This window comes from Babylonia areolata, chromosome 13 (assembly GCF_041734735.1).
Source record: "Babylonia areolata isolate BAREFJ2019XMU chromosome 13, ASM4173473v1, whole genome shotgun sequence".
NCBI classification, from domain to species: Eukaryota; Metazoa; Mollusca; class Gastropoda; order Neogastropoda; family Buccinidae; genus Babylonia; species Babylonia areolata.
This window is the reverse complement of record NC_134888.1, coordinates 5,254,314-5,266,071: the sequence shown is the minus strand read 5'-3', so window position 1 is coordinate 5,266,071 and position 11,758 is coordinate 5,254,314. Positions and strand designations below refer to the sequence as shown.

The following is an 11,758-nucleotide window of genomic DNA, read 5'->3' as shown; positions in this document are numbered from 1 at the left end:
ACTGGAGAGCATCAGTGTGTCACAGCTTCCATCATTAGGCTGGAGGTTGTGACTTCAATGTAGGCAGCATTCTCTTCCTTAATTGTTTTTCCATTTTGTTTCGCAGTGAATCCCCATCCGAACTGGTCTTTGGTGATTGAGCCATCTGTGTATATGATGGTGTCCTCTTCTTTACTGTTTTCTTCTGTGAGTAGCTTCACATCTGCATCAGTTTTGCCCTCTGGCCATTCCGGACAATGTCTTCCTAGACTCGGGTGAAATGGCTGTGTTGAATAGATGATTGAGGTTCACGGGATTTTCCTCCCATTCTTTTGTTTCTTTCAGGTCTTGTAGTCGGCATACTAGCTGGATTGTGTCTTCTGCTTGCCCAGTCCATGATCTTCCTCGTCCTGGACGGCTGCCTTTTGGCGACACCGCCAGCAAAAAACGAATTATATCTTCACTGTGAACTGTGCTCAAATTTGCATTCACTGAAATTTTTGCATTCACCAACACTGTGCCTTTATTGTTGTCTTATGTATTTAATAATTTATTTATTTATTTATTTTATTTTTTTTTCAACACTACTACCTTTTTTATATCATGATTATTATTTATTTATTTATTTATTTATGTAAGCTTATCTTCTTTTTTTCTTCTTTTTTTTTTCTCAAGGCCTGACTAAGCGCGTTGGGTTACGCTGCTGGTCAGGCATCTGCTTGGCAGATGTGGTGTAGCGTATATGGATTTGTCCGAACGCAGTGACGCCTCCTTGAGCTACTGAAACTGAAACTGTGCCTTTACTCTGTAGAAGAAAAGGAAGAAGACAATTAAGAAGGATGGTGAAAACGAGGAAGAAGAGAGAGAGGATAGAGAGATAAATCACTGAAGAATGTATCTGACGACGAGCTGAATGATGATTAGGAGAAGGAGAGAGAAAAGAAAGATTCAGAGACAGATTTCGAGGGTCCGACGAAGAAGGGGGGAAAAGAAATAAACAGGTAAAAAAATGACAGAAAAAGAAACTGAAATCAGATAAAGAAAACAACAGCCAAGGTCATGGTGATTTATGGGGATTTAGCCCCCCCCCCCCACCCCCTTCCTCCACACCCGTTTCAACGAAAGGGAGGAAACCAACGAGCGTCACTTTAGCATATTTTACGATAGCCTCCCCTATGTGCGCTTCCGCTGGGCATAGACATTAGAATTCTAGTGTCTATGCCGGCTGGGCAATTGATCCTCCCTCTCGATCTCTCCCCAACACACACACACACACACACACACACACACACACACACACACACACGTACACACACACACACACACACACACACACACGTACACACACACACACACACACACACACACACACACACACACACACACACACACATACGCACACCGCAGTGACCCACCTTTGATTTTTGCCCTCCCCTCCACCAACTGGACCTTGAGTGGTGGTCTCGGTGCAAGCTTTTCAGATGAGACGATAAACATTAAAATGTCCATGCTGCATGCTTTGGTACCACGCCAAAAAGAAATCAGAAAATTCACGACAACTAAAGGCCTGGACAGTTATCCCTGTCTCTAGAAAATACACATTCATCCAAAAAACATTCATCTTGTCTTTCTCCTTATCAAAACACCCACCCCACATTTTACACATACACTCGCACATAAACATAACAGCCATGTTTGTGGGGGTAATAATATGCACTGGACATATATATATATATATATATATATATATATATATATACACACACTTGTACTGGATTTACGCGTGTACTGTAAGGTGTGATACATTATCAGTGTCAAAAGCTGTACATTTTTCACTGACCGTAAAAAGCTAAATATTGCGGCACCTGTCCAAATCATAGTTGCATCTCAGTGTGTGTGTGTGTGTGTGTGTGTGCGTGTGTGTGATGTCACAGGCGAGGTGTGCATATAATCATCATAGCGTTTTTGTGATGGTCAGCGGTGTCACAGTGTGTGTATATATATATATATATGTGTGTGTGTGTGTGTGTGTGTGTGATGTCACAGCCGAGGTGTGCATATAATCATGATATCATAGCGTTTTGTGATGGTCAGCGGTGTCACAGTGGGTGTATATATATATATATATATATATATATATATATATGTTGTTTTTTTTGGTTTTTTTTAAGTGTGTGTGTGTGTGTGTGTGCGCGTGCGTGCGGTGTGTGTGTGTGTGTGTGCGGTGTGTGAATTACTTCACGTGATTAACCACGATCGTCAGGGGAGCCAGCTAAATAGGGGGAGTAATAATGTTTACAAAAACGCAAATTTTTTTTTTAAAGGGTCAGTTCCCTTGATTCCGCATGTAGGTCGAAATCGTGTGTGTGTGTGTGTGCCGTGTGCACTCTGTTTGTGTGGGTCAGCTGAGTGTGTGTGGTATTACTGAATGTGCGCGTGCGCCGTGCCAGTGTGTGTGTGTGTGTGTTGAGTTGTGTGTGTGTGTGTTTTGTGTGTGTGTGTGTGTGTGTGTGTGTGTGTGTGTGACAGTGTGTGTCCTGGGGGTAGACTGATGCCGTGCGGGAAACATTTAAAGTATCAAGAAAAACACGTCAGATATATTCAAAAGTAAAAATCCACTAAATATAGCAAAAAAACTATAACAATATAATATTTTTTAAATCAGCATTCAACGACACACCTGTCTGGAATCTGCACATCTGTGACATCAGTGGGCAATGGCTCGCAGGGAAACTGACATCTGATATCTACCTTTAGTTTGAGCCAGCCCATTCCGTCATTAGTGCAGAACTGAGACGGTCTAGAACCGGGTGCCATATTGAGGGGGGCCGGGTCGGTGGAGGGGTGGGGGTGGCCGCCCTGGGGACGCGGCGACCTAAATTAAGTCAGACTGGATGTCAGTCGAACCGTCACCGTGAGAGGTGGCAGAATGGTTTAGGCGTTTACTAGTGCTAGTCTGCCGGCGGCCGGTGCAACGGTGTCCCGATGGGGGGTCTGGGTTCTGCCCGGTGATTCCCGATCTCACTTGAACTGAGGTCAGTTCAAGTTGAAGTTTGACTCAGTGAAAAACGACAGTACTGCAGCCGGCGGAGAACTAAGCTTCTGAACATTTGTTCGGATGATACGATGAACCGAGACCGGCTGTGTGCAACTGACGCTCCGCGGTGCACCGGCTGAAACTGATTCAGCTGAAGAACCCATGCCACTGGCAAAATCAGTTCTCTAGAAGAAACCCACTCGGCCCAGTCAACGAAGCCGGTCTGCCGGAAAGGCGCTTTAGGTCAAGTCAGTCGACCCGGGACTGACGTGACAGTCAGTGCAGTGCATGCTCACTCATGGCCAGTGTCAGGCACCCAGGCTACCCAACAGATGTAGTGTAGCGTTTAAGGATTTGTTCGAACGTAGTAGTGATGCCTCCTTGACCGAGAAGCTGAAACCGAAAACGTGACTGAAACCTCAGTCAGTGGACTGATGTTTAAGTTAACACTCAGCATTGTGACGGTCACTGGCACCGGCCGCCGGGGCTGAGAGTGACTGATGCCGCCTGACTGAGCTGACGACTCGGCTACTGCGCGGCTCCGGATTGTTTGAGGATCGGTCAAAACCGCCGGAATAGTTTTCAAGTTCAAGGTGACGCGCCGCTGTAAAACGTACTAGTACGCCGAGGCGGCTGACAACTTGAACTGACGACCAGAAGAATTTTGATAGTTCATGGAAATGACATCAGTAGTTGGTCAGCTCTAAAAGGTGGAAAATACCATGCATAACGAGAACTATTATACTCCCGATAAAAGTGATAGTGATAATGATAATCAAAATATCGTAAATACAATGTAAAACAACAATATCACACTCTTAATAATGCTAAAAATGATAATGAGGACCATGATAAATGACATAATGATGGGGTGATATGTTGATGTATGAATTAACCATTTATTCCCCTTATTCATGTTTTGTTTCCTTCCTTATGTCGATTTAATATTGATGCTCTTTAACACATATACCTGGGCTTACTTCCTGCCTGTATATTTACAGACTTTACGTTCGCTGCAGCAAAATTTAGATGAGCTCATTCTGGGATTGGGGATTCTCTGAAGTCACTTCCTGCGAACTGTTTCTACAGAGCATGCGCATTAAGCATGTCCAAGTTGTAAGATGGCCGCTTCTTATGGAGCGGGCGGCCAAAGCCCCCCAGTGATAGGACGGCCAGTCGATCGTGTGTTTGAAGACGCACAGTTTACAGGAGAAGTGAACTTAAGTGGCAGAAAGTTGAAGGATTATCCCAAGATATGCACCAAATATGATCTCGCGGACACGATACATACCGGTAAGTTCTTCATCATTTTTGTTTTGGTTGCGACTCCGTGCGGAAGAAACCGACTGTGTTCTGTTTTGTCCTGTCCGTTGAGCTACCTTAGCTCAAGTCTTACAGAATTTTTGTACCTCAGTGAAAATAAACGGGAGCATGAAGACGACCGTCTGTTAACTTTGATTGGTTATATTTCTATTTTCTGTCGACTGATGCCAGTTTCACGAAACGGTCCATTATCGCGGATCGATTTTGGTTTGACACAATTTCAGCGATGTTTTGACACCAGTCTGCTGCTGAATCACAGTCTGACAGCGAGAATCTGCAAAAGCAACCCCCCTTCTCTTATTGATTAAAACGTGTCACATTATGTTATGACAACAGATTTTGATTTTCATAGAATCCTTTGATATAAGATATAGCAGGTCTGAAATTTCAGTGAGAGGGGAAAAAAGGAAAGAAAACGCATGCGATTTCACAAGCGAAAAAAGAAAAGTAAGGTGGAATGTTTTGCAAAGAGAAAGGAGAAAAATTGGTCAGTTTTGTTTTTGTTTTGTGTTTTGAATTTTTAACAACAAAAATCTGCCATGACAGTTAATCTATGATATATGTGAATAGGCCTAATCTAGTTCACTGTTTAGGCTAATTATTAAACAAAAGGTTTGTGAATTTGATGAAGGTGGTATTGACTATTAATGCATCATCTCTAAGGCCTGATCAGTGTGTTGGGTTTATGTCAAGGTCAGGTATCTGCTCCTTGCTTTTCTTCCAACGCACATGTGGTGTCTCATGTATAATGTCTGGATCAGTCCACATGCTTTGACACCTCTCTGAAACTGAAACTAGTGTTGATGCTTAATTTACGATAAAGCTGTTGCTAATAAAACCTATAAGAACAATATGGCAGTTGCCGATACTAGATCTGGTCTTCATGTGCCTGTTTATTCAAATATTGATCACATTACACTGACTACAGTAAAGTATTCATAATCATATTCAGCATTGTTGTCAGTTGTACACTGAAGTGTTGTTCATTGTTACTAAAAAAGCAAAAACAAAACAAAACAAACATGAAACAAACATTAATTGTCATAACAATGAATTAATGATAAACTGATCATAATTTAATTATGATGTAATAATATTACTGGTAATAATAATGATACTGATATCAATAGCACCAAGTGACTGCAAAATAAACAAAGTTGATTTTCTCAGAGTTTTCTTTTATTTGGTTTAAGACTCTCTCTGATACACTCACTGTAGTGTATGCATACACACACATACACACACACACACACACACACACACACACACACACAACCACACACACAGTGACACACACACACACACACACACACACACACACACACACACACACACACACACACACAGAGTGACACACACACATAATATCACTTACAGTGAAAAGACGTAAAACTGAAGAACGAACGGACACACACATACACACTAACACACACACACACACACATTAAATAGAGTCAAGTCTCACACACACAACATGCACTCAGATTGATCAGCAGACTGAATGACAAACAGGCAGACAGGCAGATGCACTGGAGCATGTGATGTATGCACACATGCATGTAACATACTAATTGCTATTATAGTAGAAAATCAGAATGTATAAACTATGTATGTATATATATATATATATATATATATATATATATATATATATATATATATGCACTTGCTGTACAGTATATCAAACTTATTCAAAGGCAGATGTATCTAGATAAAACATGCACGGAGCATTTATACTTGTGTATTTGTTCAGACAACCAGACATAGGACTACACACACATGTTTACAGTGAAACATGCATGCATTCAAACAAGTTCACACATTTATAAACATAATACAGTATGCACTCATGCACACAGTATATGCACTGTATGTATGTATGTATGCACACACACACACTGATTATTAATACAATACTTATTAGCAGTCATACATACTGGCACAGTAACAAGTCAAAAAGACCCAGTCAAGCAAAGTAAAAGACATGTGATATCTGGCAGCTGTTTGAAAAGAAAAAAGAACAGAATGGGATAAGCAGAATGTTGAGGATACTGTGACTTCTGTAAGTAATTTACTTATTTAGCTGTTGAACACTGCTGCTGCTACTTCTGTTTACTGTTAGTACTAGTAATAGTACTACTATTATTTCGGTGGAGTGGTGACCTTGTGGATGCAGCAGCAGCCAACAAGGAAATTTATGAGGGTCCATGGTCTACTGAAATATATGTGCACACAGAGACACACATATACATTATGTATGAATCATTCAATGTCTTAGATGGTTATGAATTAATGTTAACCAGTGTGGATACACAGTTGCATGTATTGACTCTTTAGGTTGATTAAAAGCCAACTGCTCAGGCAAACAAACAAACAAACAGACAAAACAAAACAAAAAAGAAAGAAAAGAAAAGGAAAAAAAAGAAAGACTTAAAAAAAAAGAAAAGAAAAAAAGATGCTGAAACTAGTACTGATGACAGTGTTGTAGACTGAGATTAATTAAATAGAAAACAAGATGTTTTGTTTACATCTTTCACCCACGTTTATTAAGATTATAGGACTGAAATTAATGTAGCTGCGAAAAATGAAAACTGATGTTTGTGTTATTTTTCATGATTATCATTGTGTGATACCAATTACCAGATCTGATGAAATACAAGTTTTTGATTGAAGTATGGGAAACTTTTAAAAGTAAACCAGTAAAACTAAAGGGTGGTGAAGAAGATGGTGTATATTTACAAGCTGCTGTGTGATGATTTTGGCCAAATGCGCTATTGAAAAACCCAGTAACATCCTTGTTTTTCATGGCTTCTCGTATTGTGTGCAAGAAATAAGTCATTGGGGAGGAAGAAACTTTAGAAAGGGTGGAAGTCATGGTATTGATAGAATGCGCTTACTTCCTCAGTAGTGTGATATATTTGTTCAGACATGTGTAAGATATGATACATGTAGTATGTATTTTACATACAAGACATACACAGTATTCATGATGTCATGTACACAAGTGTATGGTTGTTTTTTTTGTTATTTGTTTACTTCAGTTGAATTACAAGTGTTGCACAGTGTCTTATTGACAGCATTTTGAAGTGGTTGCAGCTTTCAGAACGGGTTGAACTTTCCTCCCTGAAATGCAAGAAAAGATACTTTACAAAACAAAAAAAGGAAACAAAAAAAGGAAAAAAGAAAAAGAAAGTTCTATGACTAGAAAGAGTGAGGGAGTGTGGAAGAAGGGATCAATAGTCATCTCCAAGTCATGCAGCCTTGAACAGAGTAGTTGCAGAGTGTTTTATCAATAGTGCATGGCACACATGCAGCAGCAGCTCTGTGTTTCAGCCAGTGCAGAGAGCTCTCTTTCTGTCACTGAGCACTATGAATGGAATGTGGGAATGGCTGGCTGGGGACCTGTAGTGCTGCAGGCCCCTTTTGTAGTTGTCGCCTTCATCTGGAAAGTAGGTCTGCTGAATCACCAGTTGGACACACACACACACACACACACACAGACACAGACACACACACACACACACACACGTATGCATGTACGCATGCATGCACATGTGCACGCGCGCACGTACACACACACATACACAGTAACACGCACACACATGCACACACACACACATGTATGCATGTATGCATGCATGCATGCCCGAACACATGTGTGAGTGCATGCTCCTATCCACACACATGCACACGCACATGCGCACATGCACACACACACACACGCGCGCGCGCAGAGTATGATATGTGTGTGTGTGTGTGTGTGTGTGTGTGTGTGTATAAAAACTTGTTCTCTCTTTCCCTTGCTTCTCTCACAGTCTCTCTGTTTTTGTGTAATTGATTATTTGATAAGTGTGTGTGGTGTGTGTGTGTGTGTATACAGGTCTGTGTTTTGTTTATTAATTAATGTGGTGTGTGTGTGTGTGTGTGTGCTTGTGTATGCATATGTGCATGTGTGTGTGCGTGCACATCTTTCTCTCTCTCTCCATTGCAAAATGAGACTGATTCTTAGGAATAACCTTACAGAGAAGAATGTGACAGAGGGGATATAATTTTTTTATGTAATACAAACATGTATATATATATATATATATATATATGTGTGTGTGTGTGTGTGTGTGTGTGTGTGTGTGCGTGTGTGTGTGTGTATCATTGTATGCCTGTGTTCATACACAAGACTGATTTGCTGGCATTCCTTGTAAACATGCATTCTTGAGAATATATACACACACACAGAGTGACACACACACACACATACATATGATATATGTATACGCACACACCATGGCAAACACACATACACACAGTCAAGTGTCAGATCACACACATATGCACACACAGTGCTCACAAACACACACACACACACTACACACGACACTACACACAATACACACACATGTAAACATGTTACATATCTCATGATCTGTATGTATTCACGTGTGCATTTAATACCATGAGGTTGCATGCACCATGCATTAATCACTGCTGTGCTTGTTGAGATTCACTGATTTAGTTAAAATGTTTGCCATTAACTGTATCTGGTGTGTGTGCATGTGTATACATGTGCATTGTGTGTGTGTGTGTGTGTTGTTTCAAAAGAATGTCACTGTTAACAAACCCTGATTCCCATTGGGACTCCCAGTGAGTTTTTTTTTTTTGGAATCCTGAGTGCAGTTTTACCTACCCTTGAGGTGGAGCATAGGGGGGAATTGGAGAGGGTGTTTTATGTGTGTGTGACTGTGAGTGTGTGTGTGTGGATAGGAATGGGGGCAGGAGGTGATTGGTCATTTCTGCCCATGGTTCCTTAGGGGGAGGTCTGTGAAGTGGGGGAATATGTATTGGCACTTGACACACTCAGTCTTACAGTTAAGTCCTGGTCCTTAGGGAGTGGGATGGAGAGGAGGGGAGACAGCCAGCAATGTGTGTGTGTGTGGGGGGGGGGGGTGGGGGGGGCAGGAGGGGTTAGGAAGTGAAGGTGAAGAAGTTCCAGCACTGCATTTCAGAGGGCAAACAGTACTACAATGCACTGTGCTGTGTTGCCAACTGTTTCAGTTCCCTGTGTAAACTGCTTCGTTAAGACTTGTGCTCTAAAGCCTTAAACTTAAACTAGGCAAGCCCAGGGACACACCTCATGTGAATTCACAGGCTGTTTCTAGCATCATTATCATTCCGTGGAATGAATTGTTTTGTGCTGCATATGTAGATCTGTATACTAAATTATACTGTTACATGTGTGTGTGTGTGTGTGTGTGTGTGTGTGTGTGTGTGTGTGTGTGTGTGTGAAACAGTTGCATGATTTTTTGTGTGTGTGCATGAATCATGGTGAAATTTGTTGGAATGTATCCAGATTTCCATGTACATGTATACATAATGTGCATATTCATTTTATCTTGATCAGTTTTATTTTTATAATTAAATATAAATCACATTTCCATGTATCATTTGACTTTGAGTTATTTTTGTCTTTTATTAAAAAAAAAAAAAAAAAAAATCAACCAAGTTTGAGGTTTTACTGTCAAAGCTATTGCTTAAATTTGAAAATATAAATCACAAATGACAGGTTGAAAAGTCAACACTAGCAATTGGCCTGAAATGTCTGAATGCCATAATTTGTTTGGGGGAAAAAAAAAAAAAAGAAAAAAAAAATTTGGGGTGGGGTGGGGAGGGTAGGAGCTTTTGGGGAAGGGGGGGGAGGGGGGGGGGGGCGGCTTCCTCACTTAACACAGACTTGAGCAAACTGAAGGGCATGCATGGGTCTGGCAATAATGGCCATGTTCCTGTTGAACCCAGCCACCTTGGCATGGGGAAGGGCTCTGTGAATCCTTTCTCTTGAGCGGGAGCCCCCCCCCCCCTCCCCCCCCCCGCCCCCTGCCCCCCCCCCTCCACCTTCACTGACTTCAGCATATTGGATCCATCTGATCAATAGGTGTTAGTCAGTCCCTCCCTGCATCCATCAGTGGAACAGATTGCAGGCGGAGAGAAGGGTTGGCGCTGTGCTTTGCTGCTGTTGCTGCTGTTGTTGCTGCTGCTGCTGCTGCTGCTGCTGCTTTTGTGTCCAGGGCTTATCCTGAGTTCAAGGACATTGCTACTAAAAACAACTATGCCTTTTGTGTTTTACAAATTACATAGCTCTTTACTGTATATTAGTGTTAGCTCAGTTAATGGGAAAAAAAGTTATTTGTTACATGTGCGGTCATTGATGTAATTATCTTTGTTCAGCCATGGTGAGGTCAGGGTCAGGTGGCTGACTGAGAACTGTTGGTCTTTTTTTTCCTTTTTATTTTTATTTTTTAAAAAAAAAGGGCTCATTCTGATATTGATTAATGACACACTTCTAATGAATGCTTTTTTTTTGTTGTTAAGAATTGTTTTTGATTTTTTTCACTGGTATATTTAAAAAAAAAAAAAAGATTTTGCTTAATTGACAGACTTATTACTTTACTGAACATTAGTAATTTATTTTGGGGGCATTATTTACTATAGTATTAGTATGATTACAATGACATTCATTGCAATTTGCATTGAAAAGTTGTCCTATCGTCAATACATTTTTCTTCAAATGTTTGGCTGTATAAAGTATCTCTTGCAGAGACAGTTGTGTGTTTTAACTTAGTTTAAGTTAATACGTCAGTTTTCACCAGCCGTTGATTCTGCGTCAGAATTATTTAATTTATTTATTCATTATTTTCAGTCTCATGTTTTCAGCTTTTAGAAGAGATAAATTGTGAGATGGAGGTATGTACTTGTAACAGTTTCAGCAATTTGATATTAGAATATTTCCTGCCACTCTCATTTAAAATTTTTATACTTTTTACAGTCAGCATAAACATTAAAGTTTTTGTTCTTCTGAAAGAAATGCACTTTTGAGACAGAAAGATTCACACCCGGGGATACCTAGACTAGTTTTGGGTAGCTGGGGAGAGAGGTGGGGGAGGGAGAGATGTTTATAAATATAATGCATGCATCAAGGGTGGATTGTAAAGGGTAGAGAGTTTGGCAACTGGTGCAGTGTGTGATCCCCCCCCCCACCCCACCCCCATCCGATCAGCATACCACCAGCCGCCTTTACCTGTAAAGAAACCTGCCGTTTCTCCCCCCCACCCCCTCCCCCATACCCCATTCCTTGTCTGTCCCCCCCTCCCCATCTCCCACCAACTCCTTCCCCTCCCCCCCCCTCCCCCACCCCCCACCCCCATCCCATTGCCTCCCTCCTCCCCCTCCCCCACTTTGCTACAAACAAACAACCTGGTCCCCCAGGCAGCTCCACCACCATCTGTTGCCTCTCAGTTACCTGTGGGGAAAGAATGGGAGACCTGTGGCACATTTGTAATGGAGTTCCTGTCGCTGTCAGATGGGTTTTGCAATGTCTTGCTCTGCAGCGAGGTGTAGTATATATATATATATATAGATCGAGGGCATTGT

The 11,758-nt window shown here is 41.3% G+C and overlaps 1 protein-coding gene across 1 annotated transcript in view; it reads left to right on the top strand.

Moving 5' to 3' along the window:
* The first annotated feature begins 4,137 nt into the window (after nucleotides 1-4,137).
* Nucleotides 4,138-11,758, top strand: part of LOC143289000 (uncharacterized) — a 138,886-nt gene continuing 131,265 nt past the window's right edge. Inside the window, exon 1 of the mRNA XM_076597746.1 lies at nucleotides 4,138-4,309. Within this exon, the coding sequence (XP_076453861.1) occupies nucleotides 4,138-4,309 (172 nt within the window). The remainder of the gene's footprint in view (nucleotides 4,310-11,758) is intronic.